A 27,402-nucleotide genomic window follows, 5' to 3' on the forward strand; every position below is an offset into this window, starting at 1 on the left:
CCTGTTCGCTGACGTCACCTTCACTCTTTGTAGTCAAATTTTAACCAACAAAGCACTCGTAGTGCGAATTTATGATCCACAATTTAGAAATATCCAGAAATAATAATACTAAAAGACATTCAGAATTTTTTTTGCAATAAAATGCACGCGACAACGCATAGGCTGTCCAAAATCATGTAAATCCACGGGTTTCCACGTTTGTCAACCAGTGTGCTATAAATTCTTAAGCGCACTGAACAGCTTACTTGACCAGCAATGTATGGGAAGAAATAGTCACATATATGCCGACAGTTCACCACAGAAAGCAGGCATTCTTATACCAGCGCCTACAAAACAACCGTAAAGAAGCAGACGAACAGGTTATAGGTAGCGCCACCTACGGCGAGCGATTGAACGAGAGCGGGGACACGCGCTCCCATAGGAACCCCGCTATCTGAACAGGTCAGGAGTGTAGTAGGTCATGGTTGCTCGGAGGCAACAGTGAGGGCATTGTTGTGTTCGCAGAGGGCAGCCATTAGAGATGTTCGGCTTCGTACCAAAGGAGGAGAGTAAAATCAGAGGGTTGGGCAGCGCGTTCGCGGCTCACGTTCCAGGCATAATTTTTTAGGAGGCATTGTTTGCACACACAACCTCGTGTTTGCATTGAAATGTTAGGTACTGGAGCGTATGGGGAAATTTAAGGACTTTTGAGCGGCGACGAGGCTTTTCTCCGGTTTTCGCACTCACTTGCGCTACTTGCGCTACGCAATAAAGAGCCGATTTCCAAGCTTATAATTATTCTTTTTGTTCATTGATTAGAATATGTGCGCAAATGAGATAACGAAGAAGTTTATTTTGTAGATGTTAGTGCAAATGTGTGAACGTTTGAAATTTGTTAATGAGTTAGCGCACAGAACACCTACCAGCGTAAGGATACACGTCACTCACTGTGCACCACCGTGTACCGTGTTTTCATGCAATTAACGAGTGTGTCATCAAATGCCGGTGATTTCCAAAGAAGCGTGAAGTGTTGCGCAGCGTCATGAGATGAATTCGTCATATAACTGTTTAGAATCAGCTGCGCGTATATTTCAAGATGTCCAATATACCTTGGCCTGATCAACGCATAGGCGTGTGAATCGTGTGCTAGTTTACTTCTTGTAGATGGACACTTACTAATTTCTTCGTTACGTGGATCCGTGTTGAACTGAAAAATGGGTGATGAACCCGTGGTAGTGGAGGAAACGGGTCCTACGGATCTTGATGACAGCTCGAACTGCGAGTTATTTACAAATGAAAGCCCGCAAGATGATGACATTCACATGAGCGACACGGTTGCAACGTCCTTCAACTACTGCATAAAGCCCATTCAAGTGTGCGGCGCGTGGAAAGCGTTTACTAAAGTCATCACGAGGGGATGTAAATGGTAAATTACATTGATTTCGCTCTTTTCTTATTGTATTTGTGTACATGTAAGTCGGAACACAAGCGGTGAGACTTCACTGTCACCATTATTTTCTCTTCTTTTTCCTCGCGGAGGTCTCCTGATGGATCGTGCCTTTTAACGAACAGCGACGATTGCTGCCTGCGGATTTTCAACCTTCCTACGGTTCTGTGCCAACAGCAAATTGACTGGAGTGAAGTGGAAGAGATGGTGAAAAACACTAAACTATGCCTTATGACCGCATGCTTCACTACTGCACCCACTATTTGACACCATTAGATGGCTTAGAGAGTCTCGAATAATTCATTATAATACCGGTTGTACAGTGTTTACAGCAATTGTTTTCAGCGATGAGTTACTGCCTGCAGTTTATTTGGTTTCTGGTCACACCATGTCCAACCATAAGTCGGCAAAAAAAAAAAAAAATGTGGAGCTCGCTCAGACTCACTCAAGAAATACATTTTGTTTTTGGGACTGATTCGGACTCGGGCTCACCAAAAGCTTTCCTCGACCAGATTCACTCGCTAAACTTTTTCCCAGCCGGGCTCACTTGAACTCTCCAAGTTCGAACTCACTCAGACTTATGGCTCGATGCGAGTCCGGTGAGTTTACTCATAAGTGAGTTTGCCGACTTTTGTGTTGAGCACTCCACAAAGCTGCAAACAACTTATGTTTATGCCGGCTGAACATGTCTGAAATCCAGATTACTTTCGTACTCCGATGACATTTTATGGTGAATCAGAAGAAGAATTCACTTGAATCGGCTCTCTAGAGATGTTGTTGTTGAACCAAGATCTATTAGTTTGTGTGTCCTACTCACTCATTAGAGAGCTTTAGATGAAGGAACGCAAAGAGGCTTGCATATGTATACTGCTTGGGTTCCAGCGGAAGTCAAGTTGGCATTGAGGTCTTGTGTCCTCCTGGTCCAACACACTCTTCTAACAAGACGGTCAGCTTCTGACGGGTGCAGAGGTCCTGTCCTGTGACATATGCCAGGGACAGTTTGTACTTAAGTGATGTTTCAACAAAAGGCACTTGTTGCTTTCAGTTTACTGTTCTATAGGCTTAGCAGCATAAAGCTACCACCACAGTCCCAGTGGCTTTGCAACTTACCTTACACCTCACTCTTCTTGAATTGCATAAATGAGTGCCTTAAAGGGGTGGTGTCACCAAATTTTGAGGCTATCCCAAGCTTGTTATGGATTTCCTCGGTGTACAAGGACTCTCCACACGAAGGGTCGGACCCTACAAACACGTACAATATATTTTAATTCACTTCTAAAAGTGTAGCTGAATGCTCACTCTCGCGATCTAGGCCCATCGCTTGCACAGCAGCATTGACGTTTCAGAATAGGAGAAGCAACAGCAGTTGTCGTGACGTCACACCAGGTCTGTAGGGACGTGAGTGACCTCCCCCATCTCCGAAACGAGCGTACCCAACGTACCAGCAATGCATCGGTTGCTGTATTACTCGCAGAGTTTCGATCACTTCTTGGCTAAGTGCTACCCATCGAAACCTGCGAAGGCGTTCTTTTTTTGCTGGCGCTTGTGTAGCAGCTGTGTGTGAGAGCAGACGAAATTCAGCACGATGCGCGTCACAGCCTTGAGTGATCACGTGGCCAAGCCACCTATGTATTGACGTCACTTCCCAACTCGGCGCCGCGAAACCGAAAACGGTCCACATAAGTAGAGCAATATTGATTTAGCGGAAGTACAAGAATCTTGGTGCGTGCATCATGCTTCTTGGAGCTGAAGGGAAACGCTTAGAGCAAAGAACACGCATGCCACAAATTTGGTGGCACCACCCCTTTATGTCACTGCAATGATGGTTGTCAAAATTTTTGTTTTGCCAGGAGTTCTTAAAATAATTCAATCACGTTTCCAGGTTCCTGTAGTGAAATGCAGTGAAAGTGGCCTGATATATGACTACGCTTGGTTCCCTGGCATGAATTCCAATGATCCAGCAACTTGTTGGTATGTGAAAAAATTCATACACCACTGCAAAAAGATTGAACTTTGCAAAGTGAAAAAAATGGCGAACGCGATAAATGAAGTCTTTAGTGACATGAGAATAAGCTATTCCAGTAATAGCATAGCTCAAATGCTTAGCAAGACAAAAAGGAGCTTCATGCATATGTGGCCAAAAAAACAAGTGCTGCATAATGAAACGAAGTATGTGTATTTATTTCAATGAGATGCTTGTTGGGTCAGCTTTTTACGTCACCATTGGGAACCGGGGATATCAGCTTGCAGGACAGATTGCTTGAGCAAAACGGGCTCTTTTGAGCGAATCCATACCGCTGATGTTGGGCACTGCTTTTAATTCATTATTGGTTGTCATATACTTGTTTATCACAGAGATGCTACCACAGCTGACCTCCTTTAGGGCCAATGATACCTTACCACTTTATATTACACGTTACTTTTCAGGTGATACATCTGTTGATGAACAAAAGCCATTGTCTTGTTGTAACAGCTGTCATAGAACAAAAGCCATTTGAGGTGCCATTGTTTGTATTTTAGCATTTTATTTACTTTAAGCAGTGTTTTGCACTTATTTTCAGCTTTGCAAGCACAAGTACAAGAAACCCCATCCACCTCTGGGATGCATACACAGGCGAGCTGCGGTGCTCTTACAGGCCATACAATCACCTGGTACGAAGGGGTTTTTCACAACAACCACTCATACTGGGGCAAGCACCAAGATTGTGCCAATTTTCTTTGGCCTTCTAATGAAATAGCTGTAATCTCTTAACAGCAATAGGCATGCAGATACTTTGGAATGCCAACTGCACTCAATATGGTCAGTGCAGAACGATGGTAAATTTCATTCCAATGGGAATAATACATGGGCATAATCATAAAACATGACAGCTTGCCTATGGTGTGGCAGGCTACATTGTTGAAAGAGCCATACTTTAAACACTATGCAATAGTAGTATGCACTCACTTATGTGTGTGCATGGTTATGTGGTTTGAATATGTTTCTGTATTTACTGTTAAGTATTCAAAATGTACTCAGTGAAATTCAGTTCGCTTATGGCACCTTTGAATTTGCATTTGATTTGGTCTCAATATTGCTATTGACACATCCTTATTTTTATATCAAAGCAACAGAAGTTCTCCACAAACATATTTTGTCATTAGTTTCATAAATTGAGACTGTAGCTCATCCTTCCCATGTAAACGAAAGAAAGCTGTGCTTGCTGCTAGCTACTGCATCACTGACATTTGCCATTTATGACAGATGAATACAAATGAACTGCAGTAAGTAGGCCTGGTTCTGTCTTGTGTTAGCAAAATTTTCCTTCTTTAGTGTCATTTTATTATTACCCTGTGGTATATGACTATAGTCGTATACCACACTAGAAGCCTGCGACATTTCCTCCTCGAAGATGGGCACACACAGGCCTGCGCCAATGTGCGCTGTACTCCGCACGGACGCCATGAGCTGGATGGCCAGTAACGTCACCACTGGAGAACGCTGCCGTGTTCTTGAGTGGTACTACTACTTTTGACTCGAACAAAATCTGCTGACGCGCTTTGGTTGTCTGGGCTGTGCCTCTGTCTATTTCTCAAGGGGTTATGGTAGGGTAAGCGGTATATGTCAGCTTTATCGTATTATTTTAAAAATGGCTGTAAGCATTCTCATTAAATTTTGCATCCTCACGAAAAATGACGCTGGGTATCGTGTGATATTTTTTTTATGCCTACATTGCTTATATTCCTTTCTTTGGCTCACTCCTAAATTTTGAAGTGGGTGCACTTATTAAATGCACTTTTTTTCTGCAACCACTGAAGGGAATGCAATGATATTCAGCCGTGTTGTACATACACGTATGTTATATCTCAACTATAAAAAAAAGGCCATCTTTGAGGGAGTTACTGTAAAAAAAAAATATCTACATTCACAAAGCAACAGAGGGTGCGTATTGCTGTGTAGTTTTCTATAGCTTCATTTTCTACGAAATCAGCAAATTTTTTAGTTCAGATTGTTTCTAACCTGTAGCTCATACATGCAAAGTTTTATTAGAATTGATGCAGTAACTTTCGAGAAAAGGTATATTGAAGTCCGAAAATTTAAAAAAAAATGCAATTTGAGAAAAGCGAAGTTTTATGTGCGCGTACTACTTACGCCAGAGGGTGCACAGCCCACTTTGGCACGGCATTTAAAGCGCTTGGGGTGACCGCTCTACATCGGACTTTCACAGGTTTGTTCTTCAAAGTACAGTGCATTTTTCTTTCTCAAAATTGTAAATTCTTTTTTTTTGTGTGTGATTGGGAGGGGGGGGGGGGTTTGATTCTACCATACCTTCTTAAAGGGACACTGCAGCACTTTTCCGACATTTAAGGAGACAGGGTAAGCAAAAATATTGATCTGCAGCCTTTTGTGAACCAGAAGCAGTCATTTTTTTCTCTTAGTACTCTAATATTGATCTTCAGCCTTTTGTGAACCAGAATCTGTCATTTTTTTCTCTTAGTACTCTAAAAATGACATATTTAAAAACCTGTGTGGTGGCCTCCCATGCCCCCAATTTTACATAGCAAGGGATTCCTTGCAGTTAAAGCATCATAGCCATATGGAGAAGTTACAGTTTGGAAGCTGGGGTGCATTTGGCGCATTCCGAAAAGAATGAGCACAGAACTGCGAAAATGAAAGAAAGCAGGGGCATCATGCTTTCTGTTGGGAAATCTATAACTGGTCAGGAACGTTTTAGTGGTGTCATCATCGGCAAGCACTAAAGCTATCATCATTGGGCCATTAAAAGAAATGGAGCCAGCTTGGAGGACATTCAAAAAGTTGACCAGTCCACATATTTTCATCACCATCAGCCTGACTACGTCCACTGCAAGACAAAGGCCTCTCCCATGTTCCGCCAGTTAACTCGGTCCTGTGCTTGCTGCTGCCAATTTATACCCGCAAACTTCTTAATCTCAAATGCCCACCTAAACTTATGTCTCCCCCTAACCCGCTTGCCTTCTCTGGAAATCCAGTTAGTTACCGTTAATGACCAACGGTTATCCTGTTTACGCACTACATGCCCGGCCCATGTCCATTTCCTTTTCTTGATTTCAACTATGATATCCTTAACCCCCGTTATTCCCTAATCCACTCTGCTATCTTTTTGTTTCTTAAGATTACACCTACCATTTTCTTTCCATTGCTCGCTGCGTCATCCTCAATTTAAGCTGGACCCTTCACATGGCATCAAAGAATACCAATCAATCTCACGGCCTTTGTTAGAAGGATGCCTAAACTTGGGGCAAATTCAACAAAGCCCAGTTGACTGGTGAACCATCTGTTCATAAAGAACACCTTCCAGCATCTGTTATTGAGGCTCCTAAGCCAAATTTTCTGCAACCAGCGAATCCAAAATTACTTGCTAAATGTCTACATGGGAAAACTCAAAACCATAACCAGTCGTCGGATAGTCGTGTGGGAGCGCACTCAAAAAAAAAAAATGTTTTACTCGGGCACCAAACACTGTAAATATGCACTTTTGATGCTGTGTTCACTTTTAATGATAGAAATATAGCCCGTGTGAATGTGCTGAACTACTTTGTAATTTGGCCAGGGCACTGCACAGTGCAGGGTCTACGCACCCTTGAACTGCGTCGACAGTACTTTGCTAAGAGCATTGCTTACCAGGCGAAAAAGGAGGCTCGCCAGGCAAGACGTTTAATGCAAAAAGAAAAGATGATATTGGTGATTGGGTGATTGGCCGATGCCTAATGAACGGGTCCGTCAATATTTTGTTGTCTTGTTGTACTTTTAAAATAATGCAAATTTTCAACTTTAAAATGGGATTATCTCAAAGCATGCTTTTTATTCTTACTTTCCTTTTTTTCAGCAACCACAGTATCTAGAATCATAGATTTCTGCCAGTATTTAGGTAATGTTATAGTGAATATGCGGAAGCAAAATTATTGTTGTGTTAGAAAGGGCTCCTCTGCAACACGATACCTAATAACAATTATTGAGTAATAATTAGGTACCTGAAGTAAAAAAATTTACAAAAATGATCATCTGAATTTTCGGTTCTAAATCTGCTGTAGTTAGAAGAGGAATGACTCATGATCGCAATAATAGTAAAATAGTTACTGTAGCTCGTATGGTTATGGAGAAAAATGTACATAAACTTAGGTTAAATACTTGGCAGATATAGTGCTTGCCCCGTTTCCTTAATGAAATTGTCTTACTATTAGCACATGATACTTCACAAATCGACTGCCAGAAAAAAATTTTTAGAATTCGTTATCAAGCGAACTTACGGGTATTGGGTGCACACTCCAAGCACTTTCATTCTCCTTTCATACTAGTGAGCCTGCCGAAAGTTAACCAAATGTTCCTTCATCAACACGCTTCATAACGTTGAGCATGTTCTTCTTTTTTTTCGGGGGGGGGGGGGGGGTACGTGAAACCCCACATACAACTGATCTCCACATACTCTGCTCACAGTGCTTGCTTCATACTTGCGAAGTTTGTGTTGGCCCGCAAGCAGTTACTGCACCCTCATCGCACAACATGATGTCTAGTGTACCTGCATATTTACTTTCAACAGAAAGGTGTTATCAGTTATGTAAGTTGGAAGTACAATGTATGCATCGATCACGTATCTCTTGGCAGAGCGTTTAAATGAAAACAATCTAACGAAGGTTCGCTTTACTCGCCTTAGTTTCTAACATGTAATACTTTTTTTTTTTGATATTACTACCCATTCTGTTTGTTTGCAGGACGAGCCTGTGGCAGCGCACAGTATAGGTTTTGACAATTTTGGCGAGAAGCTGTACTGTGGGTTTGACAAGATGGTGCGGGTATTCAACGTGGACAGGCCTGGGAGATGTTTTGAAGAGCGTCCAACAAATGGTATGGTGACATACCAGCCTTCAAAGCTTTAAATTCAATGCAGAACTGCTTTATGCCTAGGCTTGTGCGAATGTTTGAATGCTTCCAATATTCGAATGAATTGTAGGGTATTTGAATTCGCTTCGATTCGAATTTGAATTATCAAAAATTTTGAAGTATTCGCAAGTAACCAATAAACGCATATTAATTCAAATGTATTGCTTGTAAAGGTTTGATTGATTGATTGATTGATTTGTGGGGTTTAACGTCTCAAAACCACCATATGATTATGAGAGACGCCGTAGTGGAGGGCTCCGGAAATTTTTTGCTTGTAAAGGTGGTTTTACTGCAGTGTAGGGGTGTTGAACCGTGAAAGCATTTGTCCAGGAGAAATTTACTTTGTCGCGAATGTTCTTTTCAAATTTAAAGGAGCCCTGCAACACTTTTTGAGCATTGTCATAGAACGCTGCCGATCGGTAGTCTAGGCTTACGAGCACACGCCAGCCAAATATTATAACACAGCACGTGGGGTGTGATTCACTGTTAAATTCTCAAAGTCGGCTAAAGATTGCTCTATCTCTGGGCAAATAATCCCACAAGCTCAGAAAGCACGTGGGATGTATTAGGGACGAAGCTCCTTATGTCGCGGCTTGTGCGTCCCTTGTCGTAGTGCGTAACCACCGATGGCACATACTCAAAAGAGCGGTCCTTAGAATGTCCGCTGTATGGCGGCACTTGTATATGATGAATGCATCATGAAAAGATGTGAGATGACTATACTTCAAGTGTTCACTAGATAGACGGGTCGACGAACGGACAGACAGACAGACAAACGAACGGGCAGATGGAAGAAGGGACTTACAGATAGACACATGGATGGTTGCATGGATGGACAGAAGCAAGTACGAATGGACGGGCAGAAGCACGGACAGACTGACAAACGCTTTGCCCAATCATAATTCAGGCCGTGGATATGCTGCGATTTTTTTTCTTTCCCTGTGCCATCCCTCCCAGATTAGCTTCCATTGGTTTTATCGGGACAAGGAGAGAGAATGCACTTGCAGCGTGCGAGAAATCTTTGCGACTCCGCTCATACTGGACGGATTCTAATAATATTTGCGGTGGTGAATTCATGAGGCAATAAATAAGCTTCTTTAGTGAATACATTGCATGGCTACTTGGAGAAGTGTCGCACGGCCCTTTTGAATGAAAATATTACTCTCAAATCAATTCATTTTGTTAGGCTTAAAAGTTTGTTATGACTGCTTATATGCTCTAAGTATAATAAATTTTAAAATGTTACGTATTTTAAGGGTTATGACTCGCATCCTGATACTACTCAAAGTTCTTTTGACTTCTTTTGAATGAAAAAAGAAATGGCATTTGCATAGCAGCCCTATTTCAATTAAAAAAAAATATTGTGCCGGTTAGTTAGATCATAATAAATATGCTCATTTTTCTTTATATGTCATATATATTATACGAATTTGATTCGAAATTGTTAGACCAAAATCACTGTTCACTTCGAACCTAAAATTCACTATTTACACAAGCCGACTAGGAAATCTTAATGCGCCTGCCGAACATTTGTCATAGTACTGAAATTGTTTGAGGGTGCAACGAATCTTAGTTTTATAACTTTGGGTATTTTAAGGAACACTGTGCAAATTTGATACGAAGAAGGGGTTAAAGAAAGATTCAGTTGTAGACGTCTTGAGATTACTGCTGCTTTTTTAATACTTGTCCTCAAAATATGTCTAAAGGTATGCTGGTTCTACAAATAGTCGTGTGCAACAGTTTGCAAAGAGGTCATTTCTGGATTATGTTAAGTAGAATATTTCCAAAAGGCATTTCTTTCCTCGCAGTTTGAACTCTTTGAGGAAATCAGATGACCAGAATTGACTGCAACAAGTACATAGTGAGCTTTACAACCTCATTGATGTCACCTTATATATATATTCATTGTATGACAAATTATTTGTTTGCTGCCCTTTTCTTTGCCACTCTGTTGTAATGTTTGCTGTACGTATTACTTTTCGCTTTGCAGTGAAGAAGTTGGGTCAACCTGGCATCATCAGTTGTTTTGCGTTTAGCCCCCTTGGTGTTTATGCTGCTGGCTCCTACTGCAAGACGGGTATTGTGCACATTTGCCAAGCACATTGCTGTCTATTAATAACTTGAGCTTTTTAACTTCTGTATTTATTTTGAAAGAATGCTCCCAAATGAGTAGTTTCATAGTTAGTGGATTTTAAAATTGGCATTAGAATAAACAATGTAGAGGCATTCTAAAGATATTATTTACCTGTAAATAGAGAAATTGTTTGAGTATTGGAGAAAATTGGCTTCTGTGCAGAGCTTCTATTTAGTCCGCCTTATCCTATTGTGGTGGAAAATGATGTTTGCATACCTGTATATGCGGAAGCTTCCGAAGGCACACTAGATGTTATGATATTAGCGCGACCGTGTTAAAGCGTTCATTTCGCAGATATTTTCGTGTGAGTGCTGGTATCCTCTTGAGTGAAAAATCATCTTGTCCATGACCGAAAAACTGCAAAAGATGCAAATAAAATAATCAAGAAATATCTTCCATTAGAGTCAGAATTGAACTCGGGTTGTTTGCATCGAAAGCCGGCGTTTTATTACAGCGCCACGCTATTGCTTGAAATTGCTTCAGAAAAAACACTATATGAATGTCAAAGCCGAGAGAGTCTTCTTAACACATGTAATATCGCACGGCAGGTGTATAGAATCGTGCCAGGCATCAGAACATGTGAATTGCACCTTGATTGGGTGTTCTAAAGGCCCGCTCATCACAAAGCACTCAGAGGTTCGTGTGCTGTCTTACAGACGCATAGTCAGCCCTTCGATTTGCCAAAAGAAAAATTACGCTGTATTGGGCACTTAACAACTGCACCGGCGGTAGATGTTCGAGGATAGATTGAAGCGGCCAATGCTGCATGCACAGTCATTCGTTTCCTTGCGGCACGAATCGGACATGCACCGAGAACCGAAGCTAGGCTTGCAAATGAGTTGGTGGTGCATTAGAGGGCCGATTACACAACATATCATGTTCTGCTTTTGAAGGTGAAACTCAAGTATGCTGCAAGATTTTGCAGAGCCATCTGTGCATCTCCTTCACAATTATGTAGTCACCATCCATGACTCTGTAGAGAACTACTGCGTTTTCTTTTATAATGGTTCCAGCGAAGAGTAGGTTAGGTATCGTATCAGTGTGCATTGGTTGTGGCTTTCTAAAACATGTGAGTTGTTATTCACGATTATGGTGATAGTGACCACAGTTTTGTTCGCTGCTGATGAGACGTGATGAGCAGTAGTTTTGTTCTGATTCAGTCGAATGCATGTGCCGTGTCAGAAACATGGTAGAGGCTGTCAAGGACAGCGACCAATTTCGCTGCAAGCTTTATGCTGGTATCAGACTCATTGGTCTGACTATGAATGGCTATATACGTTATCTAGCATCTGGCTTTTAACTAAACAGAGAAAATACAAAAGGTTCGTGACCAGAAAGCTTCAATTTCTGAGCAAAGGCGAGAGTTCATTTTGAATGTCTCAGAGCTGGTAAGAAATAGGTGGGAGTCAAGATGTAAAAGGTATAAATTGTCTTCATCTTCATGCATTTTCCTTAAGTTTGACGAGGAACTCATTTCGCTATTGTGTTTGTGAGATCCCCAACTCGACTGCCAAAGCAGGGGTGGCTCTTTCTCATTCTTGTACCATGCATAGTAACTTATTTTACAATGATGTGTCTTCGGCAGGATTGTTTGTTCCTTCAACACACTGGATTAGCTGTGCTTATGTATGCACATTGTTGTGTTCATTATGAAGAGTGCACCTGAGATAACCTACTTGTTTTGCATAGTGGCTGTCTACAGCGAGTCTGATGGAGTCCTACAATTCATCTTATCCGGCCACCAGGGAGGTGTGACTCACTTGAGGTTCTCGCCTGATGGACAGCGTCTTTACAGCGGAGGCCGAAAGGCATGTCATCTTGGCTTGCCTTACTTACGTTGACTATCATAGGCCATTCCATGTTTTGCGTTAATACGAAGGTAGCTTATACTGTACCACAAGGTCATGGGGCAAAGTAACAGTCACAGCAGTTGCATTTTGACGAAGGTGAGATGCAATAACACTCGTGTACAAAAAATTTGGTTTGGTTCAGAAAATCCCGAGAGGCCAAAAATTATCTGAAGTCTACCGTTATGATGTGCCTCGTAGTCATATCGTGTTTCTTGAAACACCTCAGAATAAATTTTTTTTTTAGGTCAACTCATACAACACTGTTTTATCCTTCATGTAGCCTTAGGTATGATCGGGACTTGCTCATGGAACTTCAGTGAAAGTCATGCCTTCATTTCTTTTCTGGTAATCAAGCTATTTATAACATGGAAAGATAAAAAAATACTGTTTTTTAAGGAATCAACTGCTGTGATGCTGTTAGTGTCTATTTAACTCTATTGCTTCGAATCCCAAGAAGACTTGGGGACCGATACATGCGCAAGCTCTGTCTATCACAAGTATACTCATTTTGCATCTTTAAATCACTCCCCTGTAACTTGCGAGACAAATGTTGTAAAAAACAAAAGTAATTCAGTTGCGTACAGTCGTCTATGGAGAGAACATATAACCCAATGAAACTCGGAAAAATTTTTACTTGCACATCATCATCGGCTCAATTTATTATTTTTCAAAAATTACTTGTCTTGTTAATTGATCACTTGCAATTAGCGTTGCTTTTATTTTGATGAGATAATCTCATATAAATATTTTTACATAATCTTAAAAGCATCCTACTGCATTGCCAACAAAATGTGTTCAGGTAACATGCAGAAAAAAAAGTGGCATAAAGTGTGCAGCACTCCCAAAAAGATATATCGGCAGTAAAAGGGTTAACTTCACATTCCTATTTGGCAGGACAGTTCCTGTTCTGCTAGGACAGTGTGATCTCATGCACAGTGTGGCGCTGAGGCACCTACAATCTCACGGCATGGCATTGAAGCTATCGACTGTGGCCTCAATGCCATGCCATGTGACAGTACAGCTATGCAGTTTTTTGTCGATCTGCTTCGTGCCACAGATCCCTCAAACTTTTGCGGGGTTGTCTGTCGCGGTGGTGTACCGATTACCGTGCTCAGCTGCCGACCCAACGACCCAAAGGGTGCTTGTTCGATCCCAGCTGCAGTGGTTGCATTTCGATGGAGGCGGGATGCTAGAGCCCCGTACACTGTGCGATGTCGGTGTGTGTCCATATGATCAAAGTTCCCGGGGTCCTCCGCTACAGCCTCCCTCGTAATGACATCATAGTTTTGGGATGTAAAACCCCAACAATTATTTTCAACTTGCGTGGGTCAGAGTACATGCACATGCATAGTGCGAGCCAGTGGTTCTCAGAATTTCTCATCTTGGGGAACCGACTAGCTTTTCAAGAGGGCTGGATGCAGAATTCATCTCCTCCTGCGCTTGGTATGCTTATGCACAGATTCACAATATTGTTACGGGGTCGGTGACTTCTGTACAAACACAATTACAGAGGAACAACTTCAGGGAAGAATCACAATGACTGATTGGCACACTCCCGCGCCTGTCAGCTGATTCTGTCCTTCCTTTTCGTTTACTTTATCTCCGTAACAGGACCCCCGGGCAATGGAGCGTTGTCTCGGCGCGAGTCTGGAAAAGTGCGATGGAAGTAGGGTTTCATGTGCGAAACTTGGACAATGTCAACAAGTGATGAACTTGGTGATGTATTGGAGTGCGATGGCGCTATCTCGTAGTTGACGTCGCTAACTTGGCGTAAGACTAGGTAGGGTCCGGCGTATCGGGACAAAACTTTTTCGGAGAGACCTACACGGCGACACGATGACCAGAGGAGCACGCGGTCACCTGGGGCAAACATTATATTGCGATGCCGGTGGTCGTAGCGGGCTTTTTGCATATCCTGTGACCTGGTGAGACGAGACTGGGCAACTTGACGAGCCTTGTGAGCTCGATCAATGGCTTCGCGAGCGTACGCGGAAGCAGATGGCTTGAGAGGTAAGGTGGTTTTAAATGGCAATATGTGGGCGCGACCATACAAAAGATAAAAAGGTGAGAATCTCATGGTGTCATGTCGAGATGAATTATATGCGAAAGTCACATTGGCCAACGTGATGTCCCAGTCACGATGATCTTCGAAGACGTACATCGAAAGCATCTCTGTGAGCATGCAATTGAGACGTTCAGTTAGGCCATTAGTTTCTGGGTGGTAGGGGGTAGATAGCTTATGCGCTGTAGCACACAATCGAAGGAGGTCGTCGACAACTTTGGACAAGAAAGAGTGGCCGCGGTCTGTAAGCAGCTGTCGGGGTGCACCGTGGCATAAGATGACGTCATGAAGAAGAAAACCAGCGACGTCAGTGACGCAAACTGGTTGGCATGGCCTTCGTTATTGCGTAACGGGTCGCATAATCTGTGGCGATGGCGATCTATTTATTTCCCGGTGTCGTCGCCGGAAAAGGGCCAAGAAGGTCGAGTTCCATGCGATGAAATGGTTCAGAGGGGACTTCGATTGGGTGAAGATGTCCAGCTGGCAGCAAAGAAGGTCTTTTCCGGCGCTGGCAGAGGTCACAAGTGGCGACATATCGACGCACGCTGCGGTACAGTCCTGGCCAGAAGAACCGACGTCGCACGCGGCCGTATGTGCGGGAAACACCGAGGTGTCCCGCTGTTGGTGCGTCCTGAAGTTGTTCAAGTATGGCAGGCCATAGATGACGGGGATTGACAAGCAGAAGCTCAGGGCCTTCAGTGTTGACGTTGCGATGGTAAAGGATGCCGTCATGCAGCGCGATCATACGGGATTCAGCGTCATGGCTGTCATACTGGATGGCGTCGATGATAGTGCGCACTGACTCATCCCGTCGTTGTTCAATGCGCATATCGCTGATATCAGTAAACACCATCACGTTGCTCTCCAGGTCAGTCGCAACAGGATCGGAAGGGTCCACCGGATGACGAGAAAGACAGTCTGCATCCTTGTGCCAATGGCCAGACATGTAGCTGACGCTAAACGAAAATTTCTGGAGCCTCAGAGCCCTGCGACCCAGTCGTCCATTCGGGTCCTTCAGAGAAGTCAGCCAGCAGAGGGCGTGGTGGTCCGTAACGACAGAGAACATGTGACCATATAAATATGGCTGGAACTTGCGACGGCCCAAACTAAAGCTAAACACTCTCTCTCGGTGATGGAATAATTCCTCTCAGGGGGAGAAAGCAGGCGACTGGCGTGAGCTATTACGCACTGTCTGCCGTGGTGCCGCTCAGCGAGAACTGCGCCAATACCGTGGCCACTGGCGTTGGTCCGAACTTTTGTGGCAGCAGAAGGATTAATGTGGACAAGTATGGGGGCGTAGTTAAGCAGCTGATGAGAGTGGTGAATGTTTGAGCCTGCTCAGGGTCCCATGAGAATGTGGTATCCTTCTTCAGCAAATCTGTGAGTGGCCTGGCAACGTCAACGAAGTTTTTCACAAAACGACAAAAGTAGGAACATAAGCCGATGAAGCTCCGCACGTCGAATGTAGAACAGGGCACCGGAAAGCTACGGACGGCGCGGATCTTTTCGGGGTCTGGTTGGACGCCATCGGCGTTTACAAGATGCCCAGAATGGTAATCTGACGGCGGCCAAATTGAAATTTCTTGGAGTTTAGTTGTAGCCCAGATGTTCTGAAGAGTGCGAGAATTGCAGTGAGACAGGTCAGGTGGCTATCAAAAGTAGATGAAAAGACTATCACATCGTCTAGATAACAGAGACAAGTAGAACACTTATAACCACGTAAGAGAGAGTCCCTCATTCGTTCGAATGTGGCAGGGGCGTTACATAGTCCAAAAGGCATCACCTTAAACTGGTATAAACCATCCGGTGTAATGAAGGCCATCTTCTTGTGGTCCATCTCATTGACAGAAATCTGCCAGTAGCCGGACCGAAGATCAATAGACGAGAACTACGTAGCGCCGTGCAGGCACTCCGATGCGTCATCGATGCGTGGTAGCGGGTATACGTCTTTTCGCGTGATCTTGTTGAGGTGGTGATAGTCAACGCAGAAGCGCCAGGTATCGTCCTTTTTCTTCACAAGGACGACAGTGGAAGCCCAAGGACTACTTGATGGTTCTATGACACCTTTGTTGAGCATTTTGTCACCTTACGCGTGGATAACTCTGCGCTCAGTGTGGGAGACACGATAGGGGTGTCGGCGAATGGGACTGGCGTCACCAGTGTTTATACGGGGCTGAACGGTGGATGTTTGCCCTATAGGTCTGTTGTCGAAATAAAAAATATCGGTATACGACGCGAAAAGGGGATGGATGTCGTTGGCTTGTGCAGGATTGAGGTCGGGTGCAATCATCTTCGAGAAACGATTTGGCATAGAACAGATGCTTTTAGCTACAGGAGACTGAAGTAAATCAATCTCGGTGGTGAGAGCCGCTACTTCGAATTCGTCAGCATTGAATATGCTGGCCAAGCACCTGCCACGAGGAAGCACTTGAGGGCAAAAGCTGAAATTGAGAAGTGGGAGCGAGGTATAGTTGTCAGTGACAGTCACAAGCGTATGGGGAATGGCGATGTTGCGCTCCAAGAGGACGTCGGCGAGAGGAAGGAGAACATGTTGATCATCAGGAACCTGTGGCTGTGCGGTCAAAACGAGGTGGTAGGTGGCTGCCTGAGGTGACAGTCGCACATCCTGAAGAGAGCTCAGGCGCGGCGGGGCAGTGTGGTGTTCAGCGACTATCTGAGGCAGCTCTAGCTGAAGGACACCACAATCGATAAGAGCAGAATGATTCGACAAGAAGTCCAGGCCTAGGATAACGTCATAAGGGCAGTGGTCAATCACGGCTAAAATGACAGAAGTAGTGTGGTCTTTTATACTTAAGCGGGCAGTGCACAGACCGAGAACCATCGGCCACACGGAGCATTTGTGCAGCCGCAGGTGTCAGAACTTTCTTTAAACGTGTGCATAGGTTTGAACTCAGGACCGAAATGCTTGTGCCGGTGTCTACAAGTGCTTGTACAGATACGCCATCTACTTCAATGTCTATTACACTTCGTCTGGTGGGAACGGAGAGAGGATTTGCTGCGGAAGTCGTCAATGCAGCACCACCTCCGAGGGCTGCATTTCTCAGCTTTCCGAGACGATGCGGCCGGAAGCCACGGGGGACGAGAAGCGCCGTGGCTGCAGTGAACGGGGCGATGGGCGACGTATTTGTGGCGAACGAGACTGGTGCCCACGTGGCGAAGGTGAGCGGCTGTACCAAGTGTTCCGGGAATAGTCAACGGCGTGGGACTCTTCGGCAGGTGAAAATATGCGGACGGTACCGCCGAAACGGGTCATATTGGTTGTTGCATGAGGTGCCAAGGACCATGTGTTGCGGCAGTAACGAGCAATATGTCCAACACGGTGGCAGTTGAAACATATAGGGCGGTCATCTGCACTTCGCCACTCAGCCGGGTTGCGAGTACGTGGAGAAAACCGTCGGTCGGAGAAGAGCATTGCGAAAGGGCATGGTGACTCTGGGCGTGGTGACATGACACACGGAATGCACTCCGATGTTTTCAAGCTCCTGGCGCATGATGGCTTGAACATGAGAAACAGTAACAGGAGTGGTATTGGTACTGCGCAAATTTAACGCTGAGGGCGCCATTGCTTCCAGTTTGCGACGAACAATGCGTGTCAGGTCTCCCGGCGGCGACAATCGTTGTGGTGCGAACTGGTCTTCGCACGGCGATGTTGCAGCGGTGTTTGGAAGTCGGGCGAATGTTTGCAGAACGCGTTGACTTTTTACTTGCTCAAACTGACGACACTCTTTGATGATCGCGTCCACGGTGGAACAGCCCTTACACAGCAGGAGATTGAACGCATCGTCAGCAATCCCTTTCAGGACATGCCCTACCTTGTCACCTTTTGTCATGTCGCTTTCGGCCTTTCGGCAGAAGGCCAGCACGTCTTGAATGTATGCGAGGTATGATTCCATTGGGGATTGGGCACGGCAGGCCATTTTCATTTTGGCAGCGATCTTACGACTGGCGGTTTTGCCAAACACCTCTCGCATCTTTTTTATGCATTGGTCCCAGCTTGTGAGTTCTTCTGTGTTGTTTTCATACCACACCGTCACCGTGCCTCTCAAGTAAAACAGCACATTAGCCAACTGAAGTGTGAGATCCCATCAGTTCGGCACACTCACTCGTTCGAACATGGCGAACCAATCGTCAACGTCGACGCCATCGGTCCCGCAGAATGTACTGGGATCCTTAAGTGGCGTGAAAACGCATGGTTGCAACGCCGTGTTTGTCGGAGACGCTGACATTGATGCGGAGGGCTCAGCATTAGCCATGGCTGGGAAAATGATGCGGCGTCCGCTGCGAAGCTCCGTTGCCTGATGGTTACCCAGCACCTCTCACCAATATGTTACGGCGTCGGTGACTTCTGTACAAACGCAATTACAGAGGAACAACCTCATGCAAGAATCACAATGGCTAATTGGAACACTCCCACGCCTGTCAGCTGATTCTGTCCTTCCTCTTCCTTTACTTCATCTCCATAACAATATTGTCTGATGAAGACATGAAAAGAAAACGAGGGGAAAGGCAGGAAGCGTCAAGGGAAGTCTTGAATGCTGTGGGACACTCGGGCATCGTAAGACATCCCTCATTGTTGTGTTCGTGTGTTAGCAGATTGGACCAACAGTGCCAAGCAATGCTGACTGACCATAATTTTCAAGCGACATAAGTTACTGGAGGCACTGACTGACGCTCCCACGTTTAATGCACATATATAACCATAAAGTGGACAGGGGGATAGGCACCGTAATAGCTCAGTAGGTAGAGAATCGGATGCGTTATTCGAAGGTCACAGGTTAGGCCCCTCCTCACAGCAAGTTATCTTTTTGTCCCCTTTTCTTTCTTCGCATTTACATTACAAGTACTTCTAATAACATCCCTTATACTTTCATTGGCATGATTGTCTGTTAGGTCTTATTGTGTCTAATGAAAAAAATGGGCCCTTAAATGTACACTTCTTTCCTCCAAGCTAAGGTTATGTTATGGTTACATAGTTGCTAACTAATGTTGATGGTTTCTTATCACACTCTTCTTGTGTGCCACTGAGGTATGAACCTTTAATGTGATAGGCAGCGTCCCCCACTACAGCTGTGTTGTGAAACAGCTATTGATCACCAGGGCACTGCTGCTTGTATCCAGCAACACTTCCCCTGGGTGTTGCACGGTGCCGACGCCTAGAATAAGTATCACTAAACGCCATGTGAGCAGAGCAAGCACAACAATGTACCTCGCTTTTGTCAACTTTATTTCACCATTCGGGCAAAACTGCCAAGTTTGTACATTTTTTCTAACCTTTTTACTGCTCATGTTCCAAGACAGCCCAAGAGCAGCTTGATTTAAACTTTCTTGTATTTGTTCTCTCTTTTGTTTTTGTTTTTTGTCTTGATTCTGACTGTTGTGATCTCTCTGGGTGGGTGCTCGCAGGACGCAGAGATTCTTTGCTGGGACCTTCGTAATCTGGGCAAGGTCTTGTACTGCATGAAAAGGACTGTCACGACTCATCAGCGCATGTACTTCGAGCTGTCCCGGTGAGTGGTTTCGTTGGATTCATGTTATGGTTCATCTCTTACCAGTGCGGTTTCACAGGACTTCTATTTTTTTTCTGGAGAGTGCACTTCATGTCTTCTAATGGCATGGTTAACTAGAAAGTTGTGCTTACTTATGTTAACTAGTACTTGTGCTGCACTGGTACAATTTTGGTGAACTCACCTGAGCCTCCGTGCCTTGTACAAAATTGCCATCACATTCAGCATTGTGTTATGTTTGACTCTGTTAAATAAATTTTTTTTATAATAAAGCTACTCTGAGTTTGCTATGTGAAGCCTTATCATGCTCTGCACAGTGATTGCATTATTGGAGTTGCATTGACAGTACAATGCTTGGCACATGCTAACTGAGGCTTATGAATTAAAGGGACTAATTACTGGCCAGAATGTGTGATTGGACTCTAACAGAGAGGGAAAAACTGTTAATTGTAGAGACAGAATCAAGCATTATTTTCATGGTTTGAACAAGATTTGTGTCTTTTAAATTACATTTAGAAGTCACAGAAACTGGTACGTTGCGTGGCCTGGTGGATGAGCCTTTGTACTCTGCGAAGATGCAATTCAGATTGCTGTACATGGTGTGCTGTCATTAAGTTGCTACGTATCTTACACATAAAATATATATTGTGCATTAATTAATAGGTATTCCCACTTTATTCTGAGTTCATTACAGTAATAATATCTGGGATTTAGTGTCCCAAAACAACAATATGGTTATGAAGGATGCCATAGTGGAAGGCGCCAGGAATTTGAACCATCTGGTGTTCCTGTGCGGGCACTCGCATGGCACAGTGCAGGGGCCTCCAGCATTTGGCCTCCATCGATATTTGACCACCGCGGCTGGGATTGAACCCACGGTCAGCAGCCGAGCACCGTAACTGCCACGGCTCTGTGTTTATTACAAGGCAAAATAAGTCGATGCTGAGAAGTAGTGCTGGCTCCACAGCAACTAGAGAAAACATAAACCTGTGCCAAGCCGCAGCTTATGGAAGTGCACAAACAAAAATTGCAGAAACACAGAGGTCATAAACATGGCGCTACTTTTTATGGATAGGCCTTGTTTGTTTGCCTGCGTATTCTTGTTTCTATCACACTGTCCTATCATTGTTCAGAGTGTATGTTGCTTGTACGGCTTGATCAGTGCTGCATATTGTAAAAGTCTAGAAAAAATGTTTCACAATGCTTTCTATATGGCCATCTTCTCATGATTAGACACTCTGACAAGTAAGCTTTTCACTGTAATAAAGAAAATGGGTACCATAAAAATTAATTGCCAGTCCTTTGAAGGTGGTGCAACATAATGCAAACACAGGAATAAGTTGGCTTGGTCCAGTTCAGCTCTATGCCCTGTGTCCTCACAGTTGAACTTACTGAGCCTGAATTATCTGTTTTTCACAATGCAGATCAAACTGAGATCATGCTCCCTCTTAGGTTGCCAGAAGTTTCGTTGGCTCTGTATTTGGAGCTCACTTTTTAATGATCAGTGTCACTATTTTCTATCTTTGTTGGTTTGATTGGTTTGAGCATGTCTTGGTTGCTGTACCAGTGTCACAGCTGGATCATTTGGCATGATGGGCGGTGTGTAAACAATGAAGAACAATGTTCTCTTATGTCTTGTTCTCTCTCAATCTGCTCTGTTGCTCGCTATGAGTCACCTTTGCATTAGCCTTGGTTTGAGCCACAGAGAGGATGGACGTTAGCTTCGAAGGTATTCACAGCTTTGCTTTCTTCTGTGTTTTCAGGTGCGGGAACTTCCTTGTTTCAGGTAACAGTAATGGCATCGTAACTGTTTGGGACCTTCAAGTTGAACCGTTAGAGCTTGAAGACTGTGAGCCCCTCAAGAAACCGGGCCTTTTTTTTAAGGCTCATGATGACTGTGTAAATGGTGTCAGGTAAGATAGCTGCCTGGCAATGGGCATTTGCTTTGTTACTGGCCTACTGCCATACTAGCAGAGCTTTTATTTCATGTTTTGTTGTGTTGCGTAACATATACCTAGAAAGATCATAAAGGAAGGCTATCAAATTCTCATTTTGTGGCCAAACTGGTTTAATGGCTCTTTCGTTACAAACATAATGTATTATGAAAATAGCTACACCACACTATTTTGAGTGACTTCTGCTTACCATTCCTAGCTTTAGATACTTTCTCCTTGCAAATTTGCAGCTGTGCAATTTCAACTGTGCCAGTGTCTATTCATCAATGTCCGGTTCTCTTGAGGAATAACTGCAGGTATCTTTCCATTTTACTTGAAAGGAATTGTGTTGATCTAAAGAGAGTTATAGTAACTGGCGGAATTTTATTTGTCTGGGACTCAGCTTTACAATGATGGGCGCTGTAATGGTACTATATTCACTTAGTGCTGGATGTTCTTTGGCACTCAATGCACAAGCATTTCTTGCATTGTTTCTATATTAGAATGCAACCATAGCACCTATGAATCGAACCCGTAACATAACAAAAAAATCCATCGAATTGTCACTCTGTGTTTGCAGATGGAAACGATCAGTTTGAATTGTACAATCACCCTTTTCTGTTGCATGGCAATTATTTTCATGTCCCCCACTTCCAAATAATGTAGCGCAACCTAAGCAACTGTACTTGTGCATCATTCCTGGTGTAGAAAAGACCATCAACACCAATAGCTGCCTTCACTGACTCTTGCAACCATACAGAAGCGGCAGACTTCAATATTTCCTCTGACTAGGGGCTTGGCAATGTCAACAGCAGCTATAGAGCACTGCCATTATCTTACGAATAACTCACTCTTTATGTAATGCTCGTGCTGTGCAGTATTGCCCACTATGGCATCTAAAATGAATGTGCACTACTCTTCTGAGAGTCTGTCTGCATGACACCTGAAACCACCCACTGTCATCTGCCAAAGCTTTACAATTCTGCATTGATTACTGGATCTTGCCCCCAACTGCATATCGCAGAGATGCATTATACTGACATAGAAGCTTTGCTTAAAAGATATTGCCCCTAATTATCCGACAGTGGGCTTTTCTCAGCAACTCTGTTCACCAGAAGCGACAAAAATCGCAGGAAATTTGAAATAATTAGAGTTTCAAGATAAACAGAGTCTCACAAATACGTAACTTTGGTCATGCATAAACAGTCTGGATCCTATCCAAATTAGCAGTGGTAATATTGCCATAGAGCTCTCAGTGCACCATCGCTGAACACATTGGCATCTACAAGCAAGTGCTTCATCTGGCTCTGTACAAAATCAACATTTCATGACAATTAACAAGTCCTCCTTTATAAAAAGCAAGATAATGGCATTTAGTAAAAGTATTGGCTGTTAATAACATGGCAGAAAGTAGTATGAAAGTACAAGGACTACTTTTTTTCCAGGTTTGATCGGTTGGAAAATAAAAAGCCAAAGTAAAAATTTAAACTGCTTTATTTGGGACATTTAATGGTCACAGATGCTTCTCTAAATAGTCACCGTTTCGATGGAGACATTTTTTTTTAGTGTGGCACCAACTTTTTTATACCCCTTGTTGAAGGTAGCTGTCTGTGCTTTGAACCAGTTCTACGTGTTTATTTGCAGCTCGATGTCAGAGTGAGAACTCCTGTAATCTGAGCCAACGTTTCATGAGAGTAAAGAGATGGTAATCAGAGGAAGCTAAATTTCGGCTACAGATTGTGGGTGATCGAACACTTACAACAGAAAACACTGCACGACCACCTTTGTTGCAGCTGCACTGTGCAGTCACATTTTCATAAAGAAGAACAGTGCCCCAAGAAAACATTCCTCTTTACTCGCCCTTTCTAGATGATAGAGTCACGCTGTATAAGGCTGCCACACCTTGCCATCAGTCATCGATGCTGTTCTGTACACATTACTCATTTGTTGACAAGTTTTAGCTGAAATACACCCCTCAGCATGCTGAAATCAAAATAAAGCATGCACTTCAGACTGCGTGGCAGACTTTATTACCCGAGGCATGTTTACATGCCCACTGCACGCTCAGAACCCAGAGCTGTGACCTCATGAGGTAGGCTTGCGTACTAGAGAGATTGTGCTACATAGTATCTGCATGTTGCATCATCAGATTTTCACTTTTGTTTTTATTGGGTAGCCACTCAGACCTGGAAAGTATATAGGCTTCGTCGTAGTACTACAGTCAAATCCCGCTACAACGAAATTGACGGGACGCATGAAAAAGTTTGTTCGTGAAATTTTGCTGTGGCTCAATTTCATCTATAGACCACAAAATTTGGTAAGATCTGATGATTATGACTTATCCTTTGTACCCACCAAGCCAATGCATTGAACTCTTGCCAACTCAGACGTGCCTGGTTGAATACTAAGTGAAGGTTTTTTCTTGCTTATAACGTCATCAAGATATGCAGAAAATTTAGAGCTTAAGTCGGGGTGCAGGTTGTACGAAAAGTTTGGTGCGCAAGTTGGTTTCACGGCACGACATCACGGCAATTCAAAGAAGGCGGCCGTGCATCAATACGCGGATAGTTTTTCTTTCTCCCGTGGTTTGCGATCGGGGGTGCCGAATATGTGCAGAGGTGGGTTATACGGAAGAAAATTTTTCAGACGAACGCGTGTCGAGTGCACAGGGCCGCAAACAAGCTTGTCACAGATTCGCTAATGGCCAACTGATAACTGCAAGTAAAAGTGTTGAAGCTTCACACTCCTGAGGCCATAAATGAATGACAAGAAAGCCGTAACACTTCGTGTCGTTTTATGGCTTTATTGCCTTTTATCTCCGGCTGTGTTAACTGCACACCTTTGGATCATACTCGCTATCGATGAACAAGACGATAGCGACCGCTATTTTCTGCGCAGTGGTTGCGACAAACTAGTTCCGTTTTTAATTTGTGCGCGCTGCACTGGCTGTGCGCGTGATTAAGAACTGCATCGTTGCTATCTTTGTTCACATCGTCACGAAAAGAAATATTGGGTTGAGTCGGTGCGCGTTGACTGCACGTGTACTTTTGTGGTCGCCTATAATTGCGTTCCAAATGACCGCATTTATGTTTGCAGCCGTTGCAGCAGAATGCAGTTACTCTAGGACTAGGGGCACCCTGTTCGTGTGTGCGCCTTTACGATGCGTGGTTGTCATTCACGATGGCAGGGCTAGTGATGACGAGCAGTAGTTTTGTTTTGAGCGCGACGTGGGGTACATACGATGGGGGCGGGGAGGGGGGTTCTTAAAGATTGCAATTCTGCCGCGGCCCACACATACTACATTAAATCCACCACTATGGTAAATGGGCGAGCTGTCGCTGAGCATCTCAATGGCGTTAAACTTAGCGGGATGTGCGTGTAGTGGCAGAAAGCTTGTATCCGATGAAAACATGGTTGTTGCGGTACGGCCGTGCGCTCAAGCTGTATGTCACGAGTTATTAAGAAATGGCCGGGTCGGTATCACAATTTCACGGCAATCCGATGGGATGGTACTCACGAAAACTTCGTTACAGTGGAAATATCCCGGAAAAGTATTCGTTGCGATGAGACATTTTTCATCTTGTTTTCTATGGGCAGCTGACAGGGAATCGAAAGTCATTTGTTGTGGCAAAAATTTCGTTGGAGCGGAATTTGTTATAGCGGGATTTGACTGTACATATTCACTTAATTTAGTTGCATAAAGCTGTCGTCTTTGATAAATTACAGCTTTGAATTTCAGGTGTAAGAGGCATCCTGAATCTTAGTATAAGTGACAGTAAGTTCTGAGGGTTCAATTTTAGAAGTGATCACATGGCTTAACTAGAAGCCATTGTTCCAAAGAGTGTTGCTGAAACATAATATGACAGCAATGGCTTTGTTTTTTTGTTCTAACATAGTGTTAGAAAATGAGGAGCTAGGACTGCATGATTTTGTCAAGCTTTTTTGGTGTTTATGCTCTCAGATTGAAGGTGGTGCTAACCAAATCACCTGAAAAAAAAAATTAAGAAGAAGAAAGACTGAACAGAACCAAAGTACGCACACACTGCTTTCCTTTAATTCTTTCTTTGTTCTCTTTCACTGTCTTGTCTGAAAGCAGCAAACGTGTTTAACAAGTATAATTAACATTTGTACTGTTCATTGCAGCCTCCATCCAACAATGCCAGTCTATGCCACAACCTCTGGACAGAGGAAATTCCCAGAGCTTTCAGATGACGACAGCGACACTCTCTTTACGTTCAAGCATTTGGAGAAAGCTGATAACTCTCTCAAACTTTGGCTTATCGATGACAGACCACAAGATGATGTGTAGTCGTCCTAACCATTATGTTTGACTGTAATGCTAATGTGCCTCCAGCCCTGTTTTCTACTCTACTCTCTGCATGTGTATTTATCGTTGCTGTACATAGGACAATAAATGGCATTTGATTATTGAGTTTTCAAGCTATTGTACCGAGATTCACAAAATATACAGCAGGTTTTGAAATATGCTATGCTAGCTACCGTATTTACTCGATTCTACCGCGCCCTCGATTGTAACGCGCACTCGGTTTTCACGACAAAAAAAAAAGTAAGACATCGATTGCAACGTGCACCCATTTTTCTCATTGGCCCACACGATCACACTACTCAGCAAAACGACTCTTTTCGAGAGCGTCTTCCGTTTAAATATGAGGTACGGGAGATGCTTGTGCCTATCTGACGTGCAACGGAGCATTGCCGTCACTTTTGTTTTACCATGGCCCAATGTCAGCATGCGAACTTGCTTTGCCCCCTTCTTCTCGACGGTTGTGGTGCCAGGCATGTCGAAGTAAAGAGGCGTCTGAACGGCATTCCTGATTTGCCCAAGCAGGTAGCCGTTGTGCCGCAAGTTCAGGACGAACCTCTAAAAACTGTGAAGCTTTTCTTCGTACTCCTCCGGCAAGTTATGGCGCATGCCCGTTCGCTTTCGGAGGGAACCTTTCCTTTTCATAAAGTTAGTTAGCCAGCACCTGCTCGCTTTGAACTGGCTCCGCGTTAGCCCTTTTTCTGAAGCTAATTGCATAGCCCGCACTTAGAGCAGTTCTGTCGTCACGGGCCACTGTGCCGCTCGCTGCTCAAGCACATACTCGGCGAGCAGCTCTTCAATTTGCGGAAACCGACCCTGCTGTGGTCCACTGAAGCCTTTGCATGAATCTTTGACAATCTTCTGATTTTGTTTCCGCCAGTCCCACACGCACGTTTCGGGAACTCCGAAGGACCGCGATGCGGCCCGATTTCCGTCTGTTTTGGCACATGCGATGACTTTTCTTTTAAAAGCGGCATCGTGGTGCACTCGTCGAGTTTCTGGAGTCGGCCCTTCCATGCCGTCAATGCTAATGAACTACAAGATGACGAACTCCTCAGCATACGTACAAAGTGCCGCATATTGGAAACACATAGGCAGAAATGGCCGACGCGCCATGCCGAAGCACGTAGGGGGCGGCCGTTTTGGAAATGCCGATGGCATAGAATGACCGTATTCATTTTTTTTCGCACTCGATTTTAACGCGCATGTGATTTATAAACTCGCTTAACCGGAAAAAAGGTGCGCG

The 27,402-nt window shown here is 44.0% G+C and overlaps 1 protein-coding gene across 1 annotated transcript; it reads left to right on the plus strand.

Moving 5' to 3' along the window:
- Positions 1-1,051: 1,051 nt before the first annotated feature.
- LOC142790061 (telomerase Cajal body protein 1-like) lies at positions 1,052-26,264 on the plus strand. Its single transcript, XM_075885100.1, has 10 exons — positions 1,052-1,405; positions 1,519-1,633; positions 3,309-3,397; positions 3,988-4,078; positions 8,159-8,291; positions 10,318-10,404; positions 12,151-12,269; positions 19,798-19,901; positions 21,662-21,811; positions 25,976-26,264. The coding sequence occupies exons 1-10, from the start codon at positions 1,194-1,196 to the stop codon at positions 26,139-26,141; spliced, it is 1,266 nt and encodes a 421-aa protein (XP_075741215.1). The 5' UTR covers positions 1,052-1,193; the 3' UTR covers positions 26,142-26,264.
- The last annotated feature ends 1,138 nt before the right edge of the window (positions 26,265-27,402 follow it).

This window comes from Rhipicephalus microplus, unplaced genomic scaffold (genome assembly GCF_043290135.1).
Source record: "Rhipicephalus microplus isolate Deutch F79 unplaced genomic scaffold, USDA_Rmic scaffold_67, whole genome shotgun sequence".
In the NCBI taxonomy this organism is placed as follows: Eukaryota; Metazoa; Arthropoda; class Arachnida; order Ixodida; family Ixodidae; genus Rhipicephalus; species Rhipicephalus microplus.